This window comes from Geotrypetes seraphini, chromosome 16, assembly GCF_902459505.1.
Source record: "Geotrypetes seraphini chromosome 16, aGeoSer1.1, whole genome shotgun sequence".
Classification (NCBI taxonomy): domain Eukaryota; kingdom Metazoa; phylum Chordata; class Amphibia; order Gymnophiona; family Dermophiidae; genus Geotrypetes; species Geotrypetes seraphini.
Window position 1 is genome coordinate 29,635,535 of NC_047099.1, and position 25,794 is coordinate 29,661,328.

Consider the following 25,794-nt stretch of genomic DNA (forward strand, 5'->3'; position numbering starts at 1 on the left):
TACCTTTAAAATTTTATTTTTATTTTTTATTTTTTTTTATTTTTATTTTTATTTTTTTATTTTTATTTTTGGTTTACAAAAATTACAGTTTTTAGGGGCTCCGACGGGGGGTTTTGTTGGGGAACACCCCCCCCCCAGTTTACTTAATAGACATCGCGCCGGCGTTATGGGGGGGTTGTAACCCTCCACATTTTACTGTAAACTGAACTTTTTCCCTAAAACAGGGAAAAAGTGAAGTTTTCAGTAAAATGTGGGGGATTACAACCCCCCACAACGCGGCGCGATGTCTATTAAGTAAAGTGGGGGGGAGGTTCCCCCACGCCCCCCTGTCGGAGCCATAAAAACAGTAATTTAGAGCGGCGCGCACCTCCGCGCTGCGCTCAATTGTCTGGGCGCACCTTTGACCTGACACCATATTATGAAATACTAAAAGGAGTTTTAAAATATTTGTTTTGCTTTATGAAAAAGCTACTGCAGATCAAGGACTGTGACCAGGTGAGTCGCACGCCCCCTCCCCCCCCCCAAGGCTTAGGAAATGATTTAACACAATAGACTGTAGAACTTGTCCACCGAGGCAGACCTTACACCAGGAAGCTACTTGCTCCCCCCTTTAGGTATACCTATTATACCAGTGTCCAGCAAACTTTGAGCCACAGCACACTTAACGCAGTGGCTACGGCTCGAGGCATCTGGAAGTGTGCAGACGTTGCCATGACCGACATGTGCACGCATGATGTCATCACATCCACATGTGTGTGAAGGCTCTCCAGACGGGCCCTGAGTGTGGGGGGGGGGGGGATGCCAAAAGGGAAGCGGGCTGGAGAGGAGAGGTGCCGGCACCGGTTGATTGCCTGCAGAGAATGTGCCTCTCGCTGCACATCCTGTAAGCAGTCAGCCGGCACCTACCCTCTCCAGTGTGCCATGGCACAGCTGAAATCTCAGGAGGCACACAGTTCGAGATACACTATTATACCTTGGCTCTTGAATCCCAGGCACATCTAACTTGCGTTTAGAATTCCTGAACAGGCAACATTTACATAATTGCATTTTTTTTTAGTAGTTTTCTAAAACTAACTAGATATGCCTTTAAGAGGATTCAGAGCTTTGTTATATACCATATAGGTATAGCCAATGACCAGCAAGCACATTCAAGTGAAGACCTGAAAACAAAACCTGTAGTTAAAAACTGGCTTGCTTACATGAAGATATGAATTATTAAAAACTGGCTTGCTTACATGAAGATATGAATTATTAAAAACTGGCTTGCTTACATGAAGATATGAATTTATTATTTTTTTTTTAAATAAGAGGACAGACAATGAACTTACAAGCTGTTTGTGTTCAGGATGAAGAATTCTACTACACTAATCAAATTGCTCATTTTCCTTGCTCTTAACACAAAGCCCCCCAAATAACTTTAAATCCTGTATATGTTCTCACACAAATTAAACTTGGTATAACCATTTTAGGGTTTGTTTATGCAGGTTGCTGCTGAACAAGATTGTGAGATCATCAGGATAGTGTAAGTTGCATAGAATAATAAAAAAAAAAAAAGACATTTGAAGAGGTGGCAGATATGAGGGTCATCCTTCTGGTCACGAGCCAGGGAGGCCTTTGGACTGCTGGACCCAAGCAAGGAACTGGAGTCATCCAGTACTATCAGAGCCCAAATATAAAAGTGGCATGGAGTGACCAGGGCTGTGGAGTCGGAGTCGAGGAGTCAGAGGAAATTTCGGGTACCTGGAGTCGGAGTCTAAAGTACAAAAAACTGAGGAGTCTGAGTTGGAACATTTATCTACTGACTCCACAGCCCTGGGAGTGACTCAGGTCACTAGAGCTAGGACCCAACTTGCTTAACGGAGAAGCAGACACTGGAGAAGACCCTCCCAGGGTCAATGACTGCAAACATGCTCTCCATTGAGATTCAAACACTATGGGGAGAAGCCCCGTGCAGGGGAAGTAAAATGAAGCCTGAAGATCCTCCAGGCTGAGACCTTGTGGGTTCAGACTCCATATGTTTCCACTTTGCATCAAACACAAGACAGGGGGAGGGGGGGTCCTTGTTGGTACTTCCTACCCATTTCTCAGACCCACTGCGGTTCACCGGCCCTGGACGACAAGTTTTACATGAAATAGTGTCCTCACCACCTGAGGAGTCAATCCCAAAATGACAAATCAAAAAAGGAGTTTTGAGGCAGATCAACTGAAATCCAAAATGGCTGCTCCTAGAAAAATTGTGCCAAAATAGCTCGTGGAAACTTCTGAAAATCCAAAAATGCAAACTGGAATTTTGGAGGTGGGGAACTAACCAGAGAAACCTTCAAAAACGGAGTTCTGACCCACCCCGAAATTTCCCATAGGAATCGATAGGGCTGTCCTTGCAGTTCTGTGCAGCTGGAAAGATAGAAAGGACTTTCCGCTTCAGATGCTTCTAAAGAAGGCTCCAAACTCAAATCTTTGGGCTGCTAGTCAGACCACCCCACCAAGACCACCACCCCCACAGAACCTGAAAGCATGATGGGGATGGGCAAATATACATCTGGCACCCAGATACCCCAAGGGTTCTTACACATGGCACCCACAGCCTGCGCTCGAGCCACTAAGATATTCGTCCGAGATGTGAGTAGAGCAGATCAAAAGTGAAAAGGATTAAGTGCTGGATCCCATGTTGAGGGGGATGGAACCCTGGACAGGTTGTCTCCACGGGCCTTGCATTGAATGTTTTAAGAAATGATCTGCATTTTGGTACACAATCTTGTCCGAGATGTGCTACAATCAAAAATAGTTTTGCACGTGGTATCGTAAACATGCAGTTCAAATCAAGCAACCTTTTCTAGGACAAACTAGCAGTTGTAATACACTTCCCTCTCCATATTCGCAGTGGTTAGGGGCAGAGCTGGCCCATGAATATTAAAAAAAAAAAAAAAAAAAGAGAGAGAGAGATTATTCAGGCCGGTTCTGCCTCTAACCCCTGCGCGTCCCTCGGCTATTTTAAGCCCTGAAATCCCCCCTTAAGCCTTACCTGGTGGTCTAGCGAGTTTTCAGGCAGGAGCGATCTTCCCACACTCCTGCTCCGTGCAGATCGCTCACAGGAAATGGCTGCCTTGAGCTCCCGTAGTCTCGCAAGCCATTTCCTGTGAGCGATCTGCACGGGGCAGGAGCGGGTGAAGATCGCTCCTGCCCCGAAAACCCACTAGACCACCGAGTAAGGCTTAAGAGGAGGCTTAAAATAGCCTGAAAAAAAGAATTTTAAGTTTAAAAAAAAAAAAAAAAAAAAAAAACCCAAAAAATTAAACCGTACATACAGAAACTGTGAATACACAAGGGGAAGTGTACTTGCTCTTCCAGCCCAGGTGCATTAATTAGCACCAAAGTTCTTGAGACTCTGGAAGAGGATCTTTAACTTTACAAAATGTTTCCAGTCTTTAGCCAATGTTCCGCTCAATTGTGCGCTTCTCAGCCCACCCCAATGTTAAGCGATAACTCACCGCTTTTAGTCCTGCTGATCGAAACGGCAAATGTTGGGCCTCCACAGCTGTTTTTTGTTCTGGCATCTATTGTACCATCATCTATATAGTTATCCTTGATCACAGACACCTTCTGACCCCCTAGACATGCACCTTTAGTGAGGATTGCATTACGGTCCTGCCCAATTAACATATTTATTTCTTGAGGCTGAAGGAATGGGAATTAAAAAGAAAGAGGATTAGTGTATTGGGTAGAGCAAGAATTTTTTTTTTTTTTTTTAAAGAAACAAAACTTGCGCACTGCTTTGACCTTTTTGGGTATGCAGTATAGCAGTGGTCTCAAACTCAAACCCTTTGCGGGGCCACATTTTGGATTTGTAGGTACTTGGAGGGCCGCAGAAAAAATAGTTAATGTCTTATTAAAGAAATGACAATTTTGCATGAGATTAAACTCTTTATAGTTTATAAAACTTTCCTTTAACAGCTAAAAGGAAAGATATATAAACTATAAAGAGTTTTTAACCTCATGCAAAATTGTCATTTCTTTAATAAGACATTAACTATTTTTTCTGCAGCCCTCACATTTAAAGTTTAATATCTTTTCTTTCTCAAAAACTGGCACATTTCAATCACTAAATTGAAAATAAAATCATTTTCCTACCTTTGGTAATTTCATCAGTCTCTGGTTGCACTTTATTCTTCTGACTGTGCATCCAATATTTCTTCCCTTCTTCCAGACCTCTTTCCCTCCCCCAACTTTTTCTTTCTTTCTCTGTCTGTCTTTCTGATTCTGTGTCCCATTTTTTGCTTTGTTTCTGGCTCCCTGCCCCCCTTCTTTCTTTCTTCCTGCCCTCCCCATGCCACCACCGCCGGGGAATAGGCTGCTGCTGCTGCTGCCGCCATCGGGAACAGGCTGAGATCTCCCTGCTTCTCTTCTCCACGGGGCCAGTTCTAACGTCGGAAAGGACGTTCCAAGCAGCCAGGCAGCGATTGGCTAGCCAGAACGTCCTCTCGACGTCAGAATTGATGTCGAGCAGAAGAGAAGCAGGGAGATCAAAGAACACAGTGCCGGCCTGTTCCCAGATGGCAGCGGTGAGAAGGGAAGGGAAGCAGGTTGGGCACCACTGCTCTAGAAGAGCCGCACTCTAGGGAGAACAGTGGACCGCCCCCCTTGTTACGCCACTGGAGCAGCAGCTTGTCTGGCCAGCTCTTCCATAGATAGCACTCTAGGGAGAACAGTGGACCGCCCCCCTTGTTACACCACTGGAGCAGCAGATTGTCTGGCCGGCTCTTCCATGGATAGCGCAAGGAGCTGCCAACCCGTGGCTTTGAACAGAACGAGACGGCCAGACACGCTGCTGCTCCAAAACAAAGAGAATGATCGCGTCCAGACCACGGGCCGCAAATAAAACTTGGAGAGCCATATGTGGCCCGCGGGCCGCGTGTTTGAGACCGCTGCAGTATAGCATCTAACAGCAGAAAGGAGCTCCAAATTAAAAACATCTGCTACACACAGTTGTACAGATTAAAATAGAAGTTCCTTCACAGGGCCTTTGTTGTGAAGTTTACTATACAAGACTAACCTTACCAGGGCTGTGGAATCAAATGTACCAACTCCAACTTCAAAATAAAACTTGCATTAACTGGTAAACGTTTTAACATTTGCTAATACTGATGTTTAGAGCAGTGGTTCCCAACCCTGTCCTGGAGGAACACCAGGCCAATTGGGTTTTCAGGCTAGCCCTAATGAATATGCATGAAGCAAATTTGCATGCCTATCACTTCCATCATATGCAAATCTCTCTCATGCATCTTCATTAGGGCTAGCCTGAAAACCCGATTGGCCTGGTGTTCCTCCAGGACAGGGTTGGGAATCACTGGTTTAGAGTACCAACACCTGCAGCCCAGCCTGCCTTAATTTTGTAAAGGCTTCCACTGGATTTTATATACTGGTCTTACAGATTTGATTGTGCCCAGACAGGCGGTATAGCAAAACCCATGACCCTTTTACAGGCCAAAAATGTATTAAATCTTCAAGCCAGCTTCTAGGGCAGTGATTCTCAACCTTATCCTAGGGGACCCCCAGCCAGTCAGGTTTTCAATATATCCCTAATGAATATGCATGAGAGAGATTTGCATATAATGGAGGAGACAGGCATGCAAATGTGTCATGCATATTCATTAGGAATATCTTGAAAGCCTGACTGGCTGGGGGTCCCCTAGGACAGGGTTGAGAACCACTGTTCTAGGACCTTTTACTTCTTCCAACCGTTTCCCAGTGACGGGGGGAGGGATAGTTTGAATCCCCTCCCAGATAAGCATTAGCTCTTAGAAAACTGAGCTACTGTAAAGGCAATCCATGTAGAGTAAAAGGGAAGGCTGCCCCCCCCCCCCCAAAAAAAAATTGCAGAAACAGGCAAAAATATTTGGAAAAGTTGAGGCTGGTCAAGTAGTCAGTAAAGCAAATATGGAAGACAGCAGACAGTAAAATTGAGGGGAGGAACAAGACTTTAGATGTGTTGGTAAGACGTGCAAAAGTGGTATAGGGTAGGAATATCTAGAAGCTGACAGAAGTGCCACCAGGCCACCTTGCTCCATCACTAGAGTCTCCATATCACTACTACGACCAAGAATTATTTCTATAGTGCTACCAGACACACAGTGCTGCACAGAGCCCCGAAGAAGGAAACATCCAACCATGCAAAGCCTCACCATTGAGACCCCGAGAGAGGCTAGGGAAACCCGTACAAAGCACCGGGTACTCTCCTGCTATCGACAGCACTCTGCGGCGATGTGCTATCTGCCGACCCAGTTCAGAAACAATCTGAAACTGGGAAATAGAATACAGAGCGGAGTCTCCCTTCAAAGCATCCTCAGGCCGATCACAATGGGCCGCATGCCACGAGAACGCACAGTGCATTAAAAGAACCAGTTCTTGAGAAACTCACCAAGCCAGACTGCGTGTCATTGCCAAAGGCAGCCGTACTGCCGCCGACATCTGTTTTGGACAACAGAGGCCAGGGCACCTGCTGAAAAAAAGTCAGCTTTGCTTTGCGTGTTACTCATGTTGACACCAAACCCTCAGTCCAAACACTTGGAGACTGATACTCACAACCTCTTTGTTAGGGCTGATAGATGCTGGTTACTCAGCACTGGCAGGGCAGAAACCCATACAGTAAATTTGGTCTCGCTGGTTTTGTTGTTGTTTACGAGTATGGGAAAGAAAAAAAAAAAAAGAGACCAAGTCAGCCCTCAATCACCAGAGGGAGGGTGGGGCAGGGACCTGGGGGCCCAGGTGTAACCTCCAAAGTTGACACTGCTCAGCCAAAACACCCCTTGCTCACTGAAGAGCACTCTACAGGAGCCAAAACTAAATCCAGAAGCCAGTGGAACTGCAACCATCCGCCTACTGGAGATAAAGAATACTGAGGAACAGGAGAAGTTACGTCGAAGAGGGACACCTGCTAATCAGTCTCTATACCTCCACCTGCTGGTAGATGTGTGCTATCCCACTAGTCTCTGGATTCATCTGCTGCTATTGCTAAGGAAGACGCTGAATTGCTTAAAATGTTTGTTGTGTTCACAGCTGTAGGACTGGAAGCAGAATGGACATAGAAATGTGTGGTACACCCTGAACGATTTCACCAGGAGCTAGCTAGAGGTGGACAAAGCAATAGAGGGTACTGAAGAACTTATGGAAGTTCTGGCAGCTCTGCTGACTGATCTTTTCAATGCTTCTTTGAAGTTGGGAGTGGTACCAGACTAGAAAAGGGTGGGTGGATGGTTCCTCCACTAAACTGAAAGAAAGAGGTAAGGAACTACAGGCTAGTGACTTCACTAGAAGCAGGTCTTTGACAAATCTGATCAAGTTCTTTGACTGGGTGACCAAAGAATTGGATGAGAGTGTGCTGTATGTGTATTTAGGCTTTTAGCAAAGTCTTTGACAGTTCCACAGGCATGTGGAACTTGAGTGCCCTCAGCAAGATTGGGTCAGAAACTGGTTGAGTAGAAGAAGACAGAAGATCACTGAGGAAAGGATATTACCAATGGTGTGCCACAAGGTTTGGTTCTTTTTTTAAAAATTATATTTCTGAAGGGCTGACTGGTAAGATTTACCTCTTTACAGATGATACTGAGGTCTGAAATAGAGTAAGAAACCCCCTGATGGTGTGGATAACATGAGGAAAAACCTAGTGAAGTTTGAGGAATGGTCTAGAATTTGGCTAAGATTCAATGCTTAATAGAACAGTATAATTTGTTTTTTCTTGGGGTGGGAGAACTTTTGCCATGAAAGAGTGGGACTTGGTGAGATGGCAAAAGCTAGAAGGGTGCTTGGGTACAAAGGGAGAGAATGGCCAGTAGGGAAAAAGGAGGTATTGATGCCCCTATATTTAAGACTGGTGAAGTCTCATTTAGGACATTCTGTACAATTCTGGAGACAATACCTTCAAAACAGGATGGAGTCAGTCCCAAGGAAGACTACTAAATGGTGAGTGGTCTTTGGCATAAGGTAACAGGAACAAAGATCTCAATACGTATACTTTGGAGGAAAACACAGGGGATGGGAGATACAAGAGATGTTTAGTGTGTACGTAGCATAAACATACGAGGTGAGTTTCAATTGAAAGAAAATGTTGAAATGAGGATGCATAGGATGACTGAAGGGATAAGAGCCTGAAGGGACCTCAAAATACTTTCATAAGGTGAATCCTTAATAGCTCAGTAGAAGTGGGAAGACAAGGGCCTCTGAATTCAAGAAAGCTTGAGATAAGTACATTGGATCTCAAAAGGGGTAGATGGCATGGCTAGGAAGATTATACCAATAGACTCCCTTCCCAAAGCATGCCAGCTGTATTGACAGCACCCATTAGATGGCTAAAGCGAAACAGCAGAATGAGACAACTTCCCCACCCATTTCTCTGGATCTTACCTTATTCACAGCACTGGTTCAAACTGCTCATCCCTGTATATCCCTGCAACTAAAACGCAAATAATAATTAATTCCCTAGTGGGGAATTAAGAAGTCTTGTGGTTTCAAATTAAGACTTTCTAAATACCTTGCACTGCATGGCTAAAGTATATGCAGATCCTGATCACCATGCAGGGCTGGAAGAAGCCGTTTGGGGCAGTGCTACCCAAAGGGAAAATAAAAAAAAAAAAAGAATCAGGTGCCTGAAATCCCAGGTCACACAATACCTAGAAACTACATCCTGGTGCCTGGGATTTGTCAAGCCCTGTTTTAAAAAAAAAATTTTTTTTATTGAGTTTTTAAAAAAATGTTGCGAACCAAGACTGTCAGAATGCTGTATATGACAATGAAGTGGTCTTCTCACCCTGAACACAATCTAGTGAAAGGCAAATATGTCCTACTATAAAGCACAGTTACTTACCGTAACAGGTGTTATCCAGGGACAGCAGGCAGATATTCTTGACTGATGGGTGACGGCACCGACGGAGCCCCGGTACGGACACTTTTAGAGTGATTGCACTCTAAGAACTTGGAAAGTTCTAGAGACCGCACCGCGCATGCGCGAGTGCCTTCCCGCCCGACCCCGACGCGCGGTCCCTCAGTTAAGATAAGCCAGCTAAGAAGCCAACCCGGGGAGGTGGGTGGGACGCAAGAATATCTGCCTGCTGTCCCTGGATAACACCTGTTACAGTAAGTAACTGTGCTTTATCCCAGGACAAGCAGGCAGCATATTCTTGACTGATGGGTGACCTCTAAGCTAACAAAAAGAGGGATGGAGGGAAGGTTGGCCATTAGGAAAACAAATTTTGCAAAACAGATTGGCCGAAATGTCCATCCCGTCTGGAGAAAGCATCCAGACAATAATGAGATGTAAAAGTATGGACTGAGGACCACGTAGCAGCTTTGCAGATTTCCTCAATGGGCGTGGAACGGAGGAAAGCTACAGATGCTGCCATAGCTCTAATTCTATGTGCCGTGACAGAACCTTCCAGTGTCAGTCCGGACTGAGCATAGCAGAATGAAATGCACGCAGCAAGCCAATTAGATAGCGTACGCTTAGAAACAGGACGTCCCAATTTATTAGGATCAAAGGACAGAAAAAGTTGGGGAGATGATCTGTGGGGCTTAGTACGGTCTAAATAGTAAGCTAAAGCCCGCTTACAGTCCAAAGTATGAAGAGCCTGTTCCCCGGAATGAGAGTGAGGTTTAGGGAAAAAAACAGGTAGTACAATAGATTGGTTGAGATGAAACTCAGAAACAACCTTAGGAAGAAACTTTGGATGTGTACGTAGAACCACCTTGTCGTGATGAAAGACAGTGAAAGGTGGATCAGAAACTAGTGCATGGAGCTCACTGACCCTCCTGGCAGAGGTGAGAGCAATAAGAAAAAGTACCTTCCAAGTGAGAAACTTGAAAGAGGCAGTAGCCAAGGGTTCAAATGGAGGCTTCATCAAGGCGGAAAGAACCACGTTCAGATCCCAGATCACCGGAGGTGCTTTGAGAGGTGGTTTCAGATTGAAAAGACCTCGCATGAATCTGGAGACCAGGGGATGAGCTGAAAGGAGTTTCCCCTGGACCGGCTCATGAAAGGCCGTAATGGCACTGAGATGAACTCTGATGGAAGTAGACTTGAGACCAGAAGTAGACAGAGAAAGCAGATAATCCAATAGAGGTTCCACTGCAAGAGACTTGGGGTCATGATGATGTAGGAGGCACCAAGAAGAAAACCTCGTCCACTTTTGATGGTAACATTGTAGAGTGGCTGGTTTCCTGGAGGCGTCCAGGATGGAGCGAACAGGCTGAGATAACAAAAGATCAGTTGAAGTCAGCCCGAGAGATACCAAGCTGTCAGGTGTAGAGACTGCAGGTTGGGATGGAGGAGGGTTTCCTGATCCTGTGTAAGCAGAGATGGAAACAGTGGAAGTAGAAATGGATCCCTGGAACTGAGTTGAAGTAGAAGGGAGAACCAATGCTGTCTGGGCCACCGTGGAGCAATCAGGATCATGGTGGCTCGTTCCCTCTTTAGTTTGAACAAGGTCCGAAGCATGAGAGGCAGAGGAGGGAAAGCATAAAGGAATAGATTGGACCAATCCAGAAGAAACGCATCCGCTGCCAGACGGTGAGTAAAGTCTGGAGCAGAATTGGGGCAACTGATGATTGTGAGGAGCTGCAAAAAGGTCCACCTGAGGAGTGCCCCATTGTGCAAAGATGGACTGTAGAGTCGATGGGTCGAGAGTCCATTCGTGGGGTTGGAGAACTCTGCTGAGCTTGTCCGCTAAGAAGTTCTGTTCTCCCTGAATATAAATCGCTTTCAGGAATAAGCGGCGCGAGGACGCCCAAGACCAGATTCTCTGGGCTTCCTGGCATAAGAGGCGAGAGCCCGTTCCCCCCTGCTTGTTGATGTAGTACATAGCCACCTGGTTGTCTGTGCAAATTAGAAGGACTTGAGGAAATAGAAGGTGTTGGAAGGCCTTGAGGGCATAGAACATTGCCCTGAGTTCCAGGAAATTGATGTGATGCTTCTTTTCCTGAGGAGTCCAAAGGCCCTGAGTTTGGAACTCGTTCAGATGAGCTCCCCATGCATAAGGGGAGGCGTCGGTGGTGATGACCAGATGATGAGGAGGCAGATGGAACAGAAGGCCCCTGGAGAGATTTGAGGATATCAACCACCATTGCAGAGACTGACGAAGAGACGATGTCACAGATATGTGTCGTGAGCAAGAGTCTGTCGCTTGAGACCACTGGAGAGCCAGGGTCCATTGAGGAGTGCGCAGGTGAAGCCGTGCCAGGGGTGTGACATGAACTGTGGAGGCCATGTGACCCAAGAGAATCATCATCTGCTTTGCAGAAATGGAGTGCTGGGACAGCACCTGCTGACAGAGTGATTGGAGGTTGTGAAGACGGTTGTCCGGCAAGAAGGCTCTCATCTGGACCGTGTCCAGTACCGCTCCAATGAATTGAAGTCTCCGCGTAGGCAGAAGGTGAGACTTGGGTATATTGATTTCGAACCCCAGTAGTTGTAGAAAAAAGATGGTCTGGTTGGTGGCCAGAAGAACAGTCTGAGATGAAATGGCCTTGATTAACCAATCGTCCAGGTAGGGAAAAACCTGAAGGTGGTGGGAGCGTAGAAACGCTGCCACCACTACCAGACATTTTGTGAACACTCTTGGAGAGGAGGCAAGACCGAAGGGGAGCACTCTGTATTGGTAATGACAGCGATTGATCATGAAGCGAAGGTACTGTCTGGAGGCCGGATGAATTGGAATGTGAGTGTAGGCCTCTTTGAGATCGAGAGAGCATAGCCAGTCGTTGTGATCGAGGAGAGGATAAAGCGTAGCTAGAGATAGCATCTTGAATTTTTCTTTGACCAAACATTTGTTGAGATCTCGCAGATCTAGAATAGGTCTGAGGTCTCCTGTTTTCTTGGGGACTAGAAAATACCGGGAGTAGAATCCTTGCCCTCTTTGGTCCAGAGGAACTTCCTCTATGGCGTTCAGAAGCAGGAGGGACTGAACCTCCTGACAAAGGAGGGCAGATTGAGGAGTGTGCAAAGCAGACTCTTTTGGTAGACTTTGGCCCGGAAGGGTGTGAAAGTTGAGAGAGTAGCCGTGGCGGATGATGTTGAGGACCCACTGGTCCGAAGTGATAACTTCCCACCGGCTGAGAAAGAAAGACAGTCGTCCTCCTATCGGTTGAGGGAGGAGAGGAGATGGTTGAACGCTGGCTATGCCCTCGAGTATCAAGTCAAAAGGGCTGAGTCGATTTTTGTGGAGGAGGCTGCTTAGCTGGTTGTTGCTGCTGAGGCCTAGGTGTTTGCCGCTGCTGTTGCCGCTGCCTCCTAGGTTGCTGAGTGGAAGGCTGCAAGGGGCGAGCCACAAAACGCCGCTGATAGGCCGTTTGCTGTCTGAATGGCCGTGAAGGTGGAGGTTTCTTCTTAGTCTTAAGAAGGGTATCCCAGCGGGTTTCATGAGCCGAGAGCTTCTGGGTCGTTGAGTCCATAGAATCTCCGAACAGCTCATCCCCTAAACATGGGGCATTAGCCAACCGGTCTTGATGATTAACATCAAGCTCAGAGACTCTGAGCCAAGCCAAACGGCGCATGGCTACAGACATGGCTGTTGCTCTAGAGGTAAGCTCAAAAGTGTCATATATAGACCTTACCATGAATTTTCTGAGCTGGAAAAGAGCTGAAGAGCACTGATGGAAAGCCTCACGATTCCCCACAGGAAGGTACTGCTCAAAGGAAGCCATGGTGGTAAGGAGATGCTTTAAATAAAACGAAAAATGAAAAGCATAGTTACCAGAACGATTAGCAAGCATCGCATTCTGGTAAAGTCGCTTACCGAATTTGTCCATGGCTTTACCCTCTCTGCCAGGAGGGACAGAGGCATAGACACTAGCTCCCAAGGACTTCTTGAGGGTGGATTCTACAAGAAGAGACTCATGAGAGAGTTGCGGTTTATCGAAACCAGGTATAGGGATTACTTTATAAAGGGAATCCAATTTGCGAGGGGCTCCCGGGACAGTAAGAGGAGTCTCCAGATTCTTGTAAAAGGTCTCCCTCAGGATGTCATGTAAAGGGAGTTTCAAAAATTCTTTTGGAGGCTGGTCAAAATCAAGAGCGTCCAGAAAAGCTTTGGACTTTTTAGACTCAGCCTCCAAAGGAATGGAAAGAGATTCACACATATCTCTTAAAAAAGAAGAGAAAGAGGTGGAATCAGGCTTGGAGGAAGTGTCCTGAAGTACAGGCTCGTCTTCCTCTGACAAACATTCTCCTTCTGACAGAAAAGGTTCTTCAGAATCGCCCCACAGATCAGGGTCTTGAATATGGGGACCACGGCTCCGAGACTCCGGAGTGGACGGGTCCAGGTGTCGGGACTTGTGTACCGACTTACCCGACCTCATCGACACGGTACCGGGAGATGTTATCGGTTGCACCGGAGCCGAAGTCTGTACCGATTGGTGAAGAGACTTGGGCTCCGGTGCGAGGACAGGCATCAATACCGATGAGGCCGAGTGTACCGGTACCGAAGGAGTGGATGGGGACAAAATAGACTGTTCCACAATCGGTACCGGTTGCCCAGTGGAGACCGACACCGGAGGGCTCGGTGTCAGGAGAGCTGGAAGGAGTTGTTTAAGCTGTTCCCTCAGCTGCACCTGCAAGATGGCCGCAATGCGATCATCGAGGGAGGGCACCGGTACCGCTTTTTTCTTCTGCGGTACCTGCGGTGCCGCTCTACGCCCCGGAGATGAGGAGCCCGATGTCGAGGGACTCACCTCAATAGGGGCGGAGCGCTTCCGCTGGCGTCTCACGGTCGGCAGGACTGGACTCTCTGCACTGGAGACCGGAGGACGTTCCAGCGGGGAAGGCTTCTTAGCCGGCTTACCTGGATGTTGCGACGCCGACGCGGTATCGCGTGGCGTCGATGAGGTGGGTGCCGACGAAACAGGTACCGAAACCGGTGCCGAAGACACGGGGTCGGACATGTCGGTGCCGAAAAGCAGTCTCTGTTGGATTTCTCGATTTTTGAGAGTCCGCTTTTTCAAAGTGGCACAGCGGGTGCAGGTGGCGGCCTGATGTTCCGGACCCAGACACTGAAGGCACCAGTTGTGTGGGTCTGTAAGTGAAATAGGCCGTGCACACCGCTGGCACTTCTTGAACCCGGGCTGGGGGGGCATGAACGGAAAAACGGCTTCTGCCAAATCGAAGGCCGAGGCCTCGATGATGGCAGTAGGCCCCGCCGGGGCAAATCAAGAAAACTCGACAAAAAAATAAGATTTTTTTTTTTTTACAAAAGAAAGAAAAAAGTAAGGGCAGAAAAAACCCGAAAAAGTTTACGCGAGCGGGAAGGCGAATGAAAAATACTTTCAACAGCCGTTGAAAATGCGACTTCTTAGCTCCGCGGAAACTAAGAAACTGAGGGACCGCGCGTCGGGGTCGGGCGGGAAGGCACTCGCGCATGCGCGGTGCGGTCTCTAGAACTTTCCAAGTTCTTAGAGTGCAATCACTCTAAAAGTGTCCGTACCGGGGCTCCGTCGGTGCCGTCACCCATCAGTCAAGAATATGCTGCCTGCTTGTCCTGGGATAACATAAGCAACAGTGTACATCAAAAACAAGACAGTCCCTGCTCAAAAGAACACAACCTAAGAGATGCAATTCTGGGGAAAGACCAAAGGGCCATCAAGCCCAGCATCCTGTTGGCCAACTCAGGTCCCAAACACCTAGCTAGATCCCAAATAGTAAAACAGATTTTTATGCTGCTTATATCCTAGGAATAAGCAGTGGGATTTCCCCATCTCAATAATGGTTTTGGACTTCTCTTTAAAAAATTATCCAAACTCTTTTTTTTTTTTAAACCCTGCTGATTTCACCACATTCTCCGGCAATAAATTCCATTGTTTAGTTACATGTTGTGTGAAGATATATATTCTCCAGTTTGTTTTAAAATCTACTACTTAATATCTTCCTAGTCCTAGTATTTTTGGAGAGAGCCAACAAGCGATTCACATCTACCCTTTCCACTCCACTCAGTATTTTATAGACCTCTATATCACCCCTGAGCTGTCTTCCCCAAGCTGAAGAGCCCCTAGCTACTTTACCCTTTCCTCAGAGAAGTCATCCCATCTTTTTATCATGGGTCGCCCTTCTCTCTCGTCTAATTCCGCTATTATCCGAGATACGGCGACCAGAATTGCACACAGAATTTGAGGTGTGGCCATACCATAGAGCAGGGAAAGGGAACTCCGGTCCTCGAGAGCTGTATTCCAGTCGGGTTTTCAGGATTTCCCCAATGAATCTGCATGAGATCTATTTGCATGCACGGCTTTCAATTCATATTCATTGGGGAAATCCTGAAAACCCGACTGGAATACGGCTCTCGAGGACCGGAGTTCCCTACCCCTGCCATAGGGCATTACAACATTGTCATCTTTTTTTATATTCCTTTTCTGAGAATTCCTAACATTCTATTTGATTTCTTAACCACCACCACACATTGAACCAAGAGTTTCAATGTATCCTCATTGACAGAACTTTGATCCTTTTCTTGGGCAGCGACACATGGAATCATGTAGTTAGCTTGGGTTCCTCTTACGGAGTTCATCTCATCAGCGCAGAGATCCTCTCTTATTTTCATATCTAATCCACAGCCTGCTTTTAGGACCTACAGGGACCCCTGAAGGCGGCAATAGGTGTTGCAACACAGACTGTGTTGGGTCCATATGTTTCCAGCGGTTCAGGCCCTACACATTTTTATGTGGATTATTTTATTGTTTTAATAAAGCCTTCCGTCTTGGACATCAACTCTCCGCAAGTTTCTTGGTTTGGGGTCCTCTTTCCCACATGCATCACTTTGTACTTGCTCATGTTAAACGTCACGTCATCTGCCATTTTGACGACCAGTCTCACTGAAGTCCTCTCGTAATTTAACACCTTTGAACCACCTTATCAAAAATTCAATTCACTAGTTATTACCATCTCTAGACCATTAGTAGATAATGGTAAAAAGCAGCAGACCCCTGGGGAACCCTACTATTCACCCTTCTCCACTGAGAATACCGACCCATTTAAACCTGTCTTTCAACCAGTTCTTAAATCCATAAAAGGATATTACCTCATGGAAGACTTAAGTCACAGGATCCGAGATGCTTTGTCAAATGCCTTTTGAAAATCCAAATATACAATAAGTAAGGTGAGCTGGTTGATTATCTACATTTTCATTCACCCCTCAAAAAGAAATGCAGTAGATTGGCAAGGCAAGATTTCCCTTTATTAAATCCATCTTGGCGCTCTCTCATTAATCCATGCTTATGTATATGTCATTTTGTTCTTTTATAAAAAGAAGTCTCTACCATTTTGCCTAGCACTAAAGACTCACTGGTCTGATTTCCCGGATCATTTTTTTTTTTTTTTTTTTAAAGGGTTCCAGAAAAGTCAGCGTTATGTTCAGGGCTGTGGAGTCAGTAGATAAACGTTCCGACTCAGACTCCTCAGTTTTTTGTACTTCAGACTCCGACTCCAGGTACCCGAAATTTCCTCCGACTCCACAGCACTGGTTAATTTTCAGATCGTTAAAATGGAATGTCAAGTTGAGAGAAATAAGCATTTTCGACACCACCTTCTTTTTGCTTTTAATCAAGGTTCTAAGGCCGCAGAAGCTGCTCGCAACATTTGTGCTGTGTATATAGTGGGTGCTATAGCTGAAAGAATCGCTCGTGATTGGTATGCCAAGTTCAAAAATGGAGTCGGTAGATAAATGTTCCAACTCAGACTCCTCAGTTTTTTGTACTTCTGACTTCGACTCCAGGTACCCGAAATTTCCTCCGACTCCACAGCCCTGCTGATTATGTTGGCCACACTCCAGTCTTCTGGTACTATGCAGGATTTTAGAGAAAAGTTACAAACTAGACAAGATGCATCTATACACAGTACTCAAGAAGGGGAACGAGAAAAGAAAAAAAAAAAAAAAAAAGTTGATGTATTCTGACCCATCTAATCTGAACACTGAAATTGGATCTCATGCTTCTTGCTATCAGATGGGACAGTACAGTTCACAAGAATTCTAGCAACTCTGTAAGCTCAAACATTTGAAGAGCTACTCAGATTTTAAAAACCAAAAAAGCTAGTACAACCACAAAAGTCTGCTCAAGCTTGCATGAACAGCTTTTGCCTTATGCAGTTTCTATTACAAAGTAGTGTACCCTCTTAACTCATGGGGCAAGACTGCCATTACCATCTAAGCCAGTGTTTTTCAACCTTTTTACACCTATGGACCGGCAGAAATAAAAATTATTTTGTGGACCGGCATCGGTCCGTGGACCGGCGGATGAAGAACACTGGGCTAAGTTGGGGGCCAGACCCCGCCCATCTCTACCCAATCTCCACTGCAGACCCCCAACCCCATAATAGTACTAATTGCACCTTGCATGTCCCGTGCCTCATCTAGAAGCCTTCCCTCTGACGTTGCAACATCAGAAAAAAAGGCTTCCGGTTCAGGCGCAGGATGCCCGTAGGAGCCACTGCCCTTGGCTTTGTGCGCTGAATAAGTTAGAAAGAGGGAGCTAGCTCGAAGATAACGCCGCATCAATCGCACCGTGGACCGGCGGTTAAAGAACACTGTTTTGGGCCTGATGCACATGCTGGCCCTGTGGACCGGTGGTTGAAGAACACTGATCTAAGCTATGCAGAGATCACATCCAATTCTCTTTACTTCAACCCCTCCCTTTAGGAGAGATTTAAATCTAGCTTTGTTACCTTCATAAATACCCAAGTAATTAGAAAGTTAGTTCTCAGCCTTATTCCATCCATGCATGACCAGAACATTTAGAACTAAGCATAACATCCTGGTGCATGGGCATTTTGGGGATTAGTGTTCATTTAAAAAAGGAGTGACATGCATTAAGAATGCCACATACTGTTAGGCTATTAAAAACCATACAGAAGAGACAGAATCGAGACTGTTCTAGCAGGGTTAATAAGCATGACAACTAGTCAACTCTACCAGCCACTGGAATGCTGCCTTCAAGCAACAGGCCCCATTCCAAAAGCACTCTCCCCTTCCCCCTAACATTCCTAGGCCTGCTTTGTTGGTTCAGAAAGTCTGAATTTAAGACGGACCATTATCCCTGCCTCCTCCAATTACTCTGCGAGTCAGTTTTCTGGCAAGAGGGGTAAGAAAGCCACAAGTTACAACTTGATAAGCCTATGGAATTCCAAGAACAGCTGCCGCCAGATGCTCAGTATGCAAACCGCTGTAGGTTAGAAGCAGCTGCGCAAGGATTAGGACTACTTTCTTTTAGTGTTGAGAACAAATGCTAGTCAGCTTCCTACGACCTGTTCAGTTGCGATTAAACTTTCGGTACACTTCTCCCTCTGTATTCGCGGTTTTTAAGCTTGCTGGCTCCTCCCCGCCAATTACATCAGCTTGCATAGAGAAATCACCGATTCCAAGCATTTACAGAGAAAATAGCCGATTCCCACCACTTTCTTCACCGTGTTCTGCCTCTCCTTCAGGAACAGGCCAGGTCTCCCCACCATGTTATTCGCGGTTTCACCATATTCATGATGATTTTTAATAGAAAACAGCGAGCATGAAAAAGTTATTTGTGGTTTTTCTGTATTTGCGGTTTTGTTAATCCCCTATCACAGTGAAAACTTGAGTAACAGGGTAAGTTGAGTTCTGAAGTAGAGAATGACATGACAAAATCACCGTTCCCGTCCATGCAGGAAACCATCCCATTCCATACTTTAGTGAATATCTCAACCTCAATCCTTGTACACCAGCATTCTTCAACGCAAGGCTTGAGAGTTGGTGGTTGTGCTCAGATTCTTATTTGAGCCAAGTATAGGACATTGTGACATCACCAATGAGGTTGGCTCTTATGACATTACAATCACAGCTCTGAAATGTTGCGACTCTCTGGGTTTCTGCCAGGTACTCGAGATCTGGGTTGGCCACTGCTAGAAATGATAGACCTTGTCTGTCCCAGTATGGCAATGCTTATGGCCTTAATGTTCCAACTATCCCATGTCATTTTTCAGTGTCTCTCAACCTCAGTCCTATCCCACCATTCAATGCAAGACTTTAGTGGAATGAGGCTTTACGACACCACAATACCAGCTCTGGAATTTTGCTACTCTAGGTTTCTGCCAGGTACTCAAGATCTGGGTTGGCCACTGCTGGAAACAGGGCTTGATGGACCTTGTCTATCCCAGTATGGCAACGCTTATGGCCTTTTAATGTTCTAACTATCCCATGTCATTCTTCAGTGTCTCAACCTCAGTCCTATACGTACCAGAATTCTTCAATGCAAGACTTGAGGCTCGGTGGTTGTACCCATTCATAACTCTCCATTCTTCCCTCTCTCCTTGAAGAATGACATGGGAATGGTGATGCATTTTGTCACCATGTCACTCTACTTTGAGGAAAGTAGAGTTAATGTTATCGCTCTCCATACACAAGGTTACGTAAGTATCTTAAACTAGGACAGATTTTTAATATCTTCAATAAGAAGCACTAGAGAAAAAGCCCTTTAAGTTAGTAAAGATGCTTCGATCACCAATTTATTGTAACCTACTCTGTAAAGTTTGCTAAAACAAAGCAGCAAACTAAAAAAAAAAAAAAAAATTTAATAATTTAGGTTACTAATGATCTGATCACTTCTAAATATGGAGATACTTCAATTAAGGTAGTGGTCAACACTAGAAAAATGCTAGGCTACATGTGGAGAAGTTAACATCTTTGCTTAAGCACAAAGGCTGAGAAAGTCTACAAAAGTGGAACCGATTAAAAATACCTAACAGGGATCTCAAAGTCCCTCCTTGAGGGCCGCAATCCAGTCGGGTTTTCAAGATTTCCCCAACGAATATGCATTGAAAGTAGTGCGTGCACCTAGATCTCATGCATATTCATGGCGGAAATCTTGAAAACCCGACTGGATTGCGGCCCTCGAGGAGGGACTTTGAGACCCCCTGGCATAGAACATAAGATGCTCTTAAGGGGAGGTAGACATGTCTACCGAAATCTTGGGTTTTAAGTCAGAGTTCATTCAGAGTGGACGCCGCTTCCTGAAACGTTACACAAATTGACAGGAGAACTGAACAGCAGACCTCCAATGTCTCTTCCATCTATATCTGCCACCTCTCACTCATTTATTTTATGTTTCCAACTTTCTACACCTTTCTCCCAGGAGAGCCAACAGTTTACATGAGTTTATTCAGGTACTCAAGCATTTTTTCCCCCGTCTGTCCTGGTGGGCTCACAAACTAATGTACCTGGGGCAGTAATGCTGTAGCCCCCCAGTGAACACAAGGCCCTAGGTCAGTATTCACTTTGACCCCCTGAAATCTGCATAGGCTTCTGTCTAACAAAGACCACCCAGAAGAGGGCAGAGCCAGGCCAGTGAGCACTTATTTACAAGACCCATGCTGACCATTGCTACTAGGACAGTGACGTCCAGAACAAACAGCCCCGTGATGGATTCACTAGTTCTGTCTATTTGGTGGCCCCCCAACCCACAGTGGGAACCATGACTTAGAACATTAGAACAAGCCTTCATATACCAGAACCACCAAGAGAAGGTAGAAACTTGAGGCACAGAAGAGTAGGCATCCGCCACTGAACAAGCCTTCATATACCAGAACCACCAAGAGAAGGTAGAAACTTTACCACAGAACAAGAGTAGGCATCCGCCACTGAACAAGCCTTCATATACCAGAACCACCAAGAGAAGGTAGAAACTTTACCACAGAACAAGAGTAGGCATCTGCCACTGAACAAGCCTTCGTATACCAGAACCACCAAGAGAAGGTAGAAACTTTACCACAGAACAAGAGTAGGTATCTGCCACTGAACAAGCCACAACCCAGCTGTGGCTTCAAGATCGAATCAGTACATGCGAACAATTAACAACAACAAAGGTATTTTACATATTTCATTACAGAAATCTTGAAAACCCAACTTGGCGTTTTAGCCTTCAAGACTGCTTTCAACTCCTGATGCCTCATCTTGGGTTCTACACCCAACCCTATGTGTCACGTATGACTAAATTAGGTTGTAAGCTCTAAACAGGGGCCATCTATTGTGTCAAATAGATGGCGCTGCAAATGCTTTTCAGCACTATAGAAGAGCTAGTAGTAACCTTGAGGACTAGTTGCCTAGGCCTGGCAAAGCCATATCCAGAAGACTAAGCTTTGACCTTTGGCCTTTTAGGTTAGTCTTATTGCTGAATGTTCACTTTTATGATTCGAGATTCATAAAAAATTCTCACCTTTGTCCAATTTATAACAGGCATCCTAGGTTCTGCAAGCTTATGGGAAAAGCTTTATTGTGAACACCTAAGACCCAAGTGCAGGGGTGGGCAACTCCAGTCCTCGAGGGCCGGAATCGTCGCGTTTTCAGGATTTCCCCAATAAATATGCATGAGATCTATTTGCATGCACTGCTTTCTAAGCATAGTCATTGGGGAAATCCTGAAGGACCTCTAATATCTGGGGTAGCAACTCTCTAATCATAGCAACAGAAAACTAGACATAAGATTTCCTGCGCCTGTACCATAGGGGTCCATAACAAACCTAGAGAGGGAAGTAAAGAAATGTAAGCAGGTCTCAAATTTAAAAAAAAAAAAAAAAAAGTTGCAAGAGTTCTATCCTTGCTACTTTGTAGAATGATACACGGTGTACAAGTGGCTCCACTATCTCTACTACCTAGAGCCACATAATTGTAACAGTTCCCCCTGCCTATGAATGTTACTCTCCCATTGCATACAAGCAATTACAGGCCCTGTTTAATGGTGCCCTGCAAGCTTGTACTGCATTAGTCCAATATATTGAGAATCAAGTCACTTGTGCATTTCCCTGCGTTTTACAAGCAATGCCTCGGTGTCAAGTTTAACAAACGTCTGATATATCGCCTATCTTAATTCTAAGTGATGGTACGAAATATAATAAAAATCAGGGATCGATAACAAAGTCAAGACAGACCGACGAGATACAAGAGGGAGAGTGGTGAAATACAACTGTAACCCTGCTGAAAAGAAAGCTAAAAGCAGGTCGTCTAGGGCAGTGTTCTTCGACCTTTTTACACCTATGGACCGGCAGAAATAAAATAATTATTTTGTGGACCGGCATCAGTCCGCAGACCGGCGGTTGAACACTGGGGCCAGACCCTGCCCATCTCTACCCAATCTCCACCCCAGACCCTTCCCCTATTGTCCTAATTGTAACACTATTTTTCATATATACACACACAATATAATCTTATTAACAACGCATCAATTGCACTGCGGACCAGCAGTTGAAGAACACAGTTTCAGGCAGGAAATTTCTGTAGACCGGTGGTTGAAGAACACTGGTCTAGGGTTTTAAACACTCAGGGCTAGATCCTCAAGACCGATGGGGCCACCGTCACAGCCGTTAGTGTAGCGATTTCAAAACGGGCGAGTCGCACGAAAAAATCGTGCATGCAAACGAGGTTGGCCGAGAGTGGCAAAGTTTTGCTACATTTACTTGAGATGAGTCGCTGGCAGTAAGTGATCGGCACATGTGCAGAATATACCATGAAAGAGGCGTAAATGTGTCCCTGTTCCAGGAAAAGCGACACTTAAGTGGCGTGTCAATAGTAGGCATGCCAGAGATACTGGATGAAGGGAAGGGGTGGAGATGCAACATTGGCTTTCAACAAGCACGCATAAGATGTGCCTTTTCTCCCCCAAAACTATTATAGTTCATGAAAATCTTGTAATTTGTTTTTTAATGTCAAATTTTATCATAGCCAGAAAAAAAAAACAACTTAAATTTATGTGAATCGTGTAATCTATTTTTTTTTCAGAAGCTACAGACGTACTTTTCACAGTACTAACAATTGCTGATTTTTGGTCGCCAAAAGCAACTGTTGCGCTTGGCGAAAAATCCACCGAAGTGCTCATTAAAATACCAATGAGCCCCATTTGCATGGCAGAATCTTGACTGCTCTGAAGAGACCATAAGCTGTGGTTTAGTGACTGCGTTAAAAGGCAATCTAAGTTTTGAGAATCTGGCCCTCAATATTCTAGGGCAGGGGTAGGCAATTCCAGTCCTCGAGAGCTGGAGCCAGGTCAGGTTTTCAGGATATCCACAATAAATATGCATGAAATAGATTTGCATCTCGAGGAGGCAGTGGACGCAAATCCATCTCATATATATTCATGGGGGATATCCTGAAAACCTGACCTGGCTCCGGCTCTCGAGGACTGGAATTGCCTACCCCTGTTCTAGGAGATGATTATATGGAGACGTCCCAACTTCCATTAAAGCAGGGGTGTCAAAGTCCCTCCTCGAGGGCCACAATCCAGGTCGGGATTTCAGGATTCCCCCAATGAATATGCATGAGATCTATTAGCATACAATGAAAGCAGTACATGCAAATAGATCTTGTGCATATTCATTGGGGGAATCCTAAAAACCTGACTGGATTGTGGCCCTCGAGGAGGGACTTTTGACATCCCTGCTTTAATGGAAGTCATCCTGGGACAATATGACATGCAGTTTAAGATGTACCCTGGTTCCCAACTCCATTACAGACTTATCTCATCTCTGCTTGACTTGTGTGGTTGTAAAGCTACCAAAAAAAAAAAGGCACTACACAACTCCCAAGTTTTCTCTAACAAACTGGTCCTTAATCCATCCAAACTGTTCAGGTCCATTGTGGGTTCCTCTTTGCTTATTGAGTACTATAGTCCTATTTTCTTTTGGTAACTTGCTCATCGACACTCAGCCTGAGTTTCAGGACCAAGTTTCTCAGGTTGTCATGGGTGGTTTCTTCTGGCTTAGGCTCTTTCAACTCTATTTTATAAAAGCAACTCTCCATGCCACCGATGAGCTATGCCTTCTCCAGACCAATGGCCAAGTAATTTAATCATATCCTGCTTTGTTATAGCTCTGTCTTCCGGTTAGATATTAGTCGATATTAGGAAGAGGAGGTTTACAGGAGTCATGGGGGAAGGGAGGAGAAGTGGGCACAGGGCACTTCCTTAGTGGACAATAAGATTTATCCTGGATTGGGAGTTTCCTAGACTTAAGATTGGCGAGCGAATATCAGATCTGTGCATTTGGCAAATCATTTTAAAGCCACTCTTCACCCCAAACCACATTACCTTCCTTTTTGTCCTTCACCCTCTTCTCAGCCTTAAAGCTTTAATGCCGTCTCTCACATTTGTCCATCCCCATTCTTGTGTGAATGTTAGCTGTGAAGGCCCCCCCCCCCCCACCAGTGCAAGCCTATTCAAGGGGAAAAAAAAAAAAGATTCAGCCTATTGAATTTCTCAATTTGATTTGCTTTTCCTGCTAAATCCTTCAACTCAAGACTCCTCAGTTTCTGGTACTCATGACTCCAGTACCCCAAAATTGTCTCCAACTCCTCAACTCCTGACTCCACATCCCTGAAAATGTGTGTAAATAAATTCTCTCAATCCTTTAGCGTTACAAAGCCATGGACTTGGCAACCCCTCGTAGTCCATCCAGTCATCCCGACATCTCTATCTGCTGATGACTTACCATGTATTAAGCAATGCAGCAGCATTCTATAGGATATACCACTTACTGATTTAGTAAGCTGCGCGTTGGGGGGGGGGCCAGACTTGCGATGAGTCCTAGCAACTTCATGATAAAAAGTTTTCATGGCAAAATACAGAAGTAGATCGCCAGGCCTTTCTTCTGTGCGGTATTAATTTGGCGCCATTGTCGCATCAAAACGTGATCCTTCACCTCCAGCACTGCCCATCCGCTGTTGCCCAGATGGGTTGTTCATTGTTAAGTCTTTACATCTCCGCTAAAACTTGGGAGGTCCCAATGGTAGTGAAACTTTCAGCTTCATGGAGGCGTGCAAGCTCCGGTGGCACAAGCCCATGTACCATGACTAAAGCTTTGCCATGAGAGTTAGGGTGGTACACAGCTTGACAACTTCAATCTCCCCCCCCCCACCCCCCCCCCAATGTCTGCAGAAGGGTGGCTCCCACAGGGACGAGTCAAGTCAACGCGAGAGAAGTCCCCGTTTCCCATTAAGCCAACCTCAAGCTTTTAGATCTGAAAAATGCCCCACTCGGTGCAGACTGCAGAGAGGTGCAAGCATGAAGCTTTCCCAACCACACGGCTGTGAAGACCCAACCCCAAATTATTTCTTGTTAAGGCCGACATCCTGCCTCATGTCGGGTGAAAAAACACCAAAGTGGAGGGAGGAAGGTCGAATCTCCACTCAGCCCAGAGGCAGAACGAACGATGGGACTTAGCAACTTGGAGGCAAATACTGTGCAACTGATCCTCGAATGCTACGGTACCTATACCAGACAGATTTCTTCCAGTTTCTATAAGCATAGGCCTCGGAGGTAAAAATGCCAAAATGGGTAAGTCTAAAACTTTGTTTCACATTTAAAGTTTACAAGAATGCCAAACCAACACAATCAGTTAAGGATCATCAGAACATGGGAGAAGATGACCAAGAAAAACCATGCCTTACAAGGACACTTTCAAATAGTGCCGTTTTAACACTAGATATGTGTCTCTTCCCCCCCCCCCCTTAAATTTAGCAAACTAATGGCATGCAAATAACTTATCTTTTTCGGTGTCAGTGTAAGGAGAGAGAGAGAAAAAAAAAAGATTGGCTCACATTGAAAGAAGAGATCTCCAAGGCCAGTATATAAGAAAGTTGACTTGGCCCTCTACCCTAGAAAGAGACGGGAATATGTATGGAGCAGATTTGCATGCCCGTCACTTGCATTATATGCAAATCTCTCTCATGCATATTCATTAGGGCTAGCCTGAAAACCCGATTGGCCTGGTGGTCCTCCAAGACAGGGTTGGGAACCAGTGATCTACAGCATGCTCAA

The 25,794-nt window shown here is 45.5% G+C and overlaps 1 protein-coding gene across 2 annotated transcripts in view; it reads right to left on the reverse strand.

Moving 5' to 3' along the window:
* Window positions 1–25,794, reverse strand: part of PFN1 (profilin 1) — a 29,732-nt gene that overhangs the window by 887 nt on the left and 3,051 nt on the right. For both annotated transcript variants that reach the window (XM_033924478.1, XM_033924480.1), the window contains exon 2: window positions 3,489–3,675. In XM_033924478.1, the coding sequence (XP_033780369.1) occupies window positions 3,489–3,675 (187 nt within the window). The remainder of the gene's footprint in view (window positions 1–3,488; window positions 3,676–25,794) is intronic.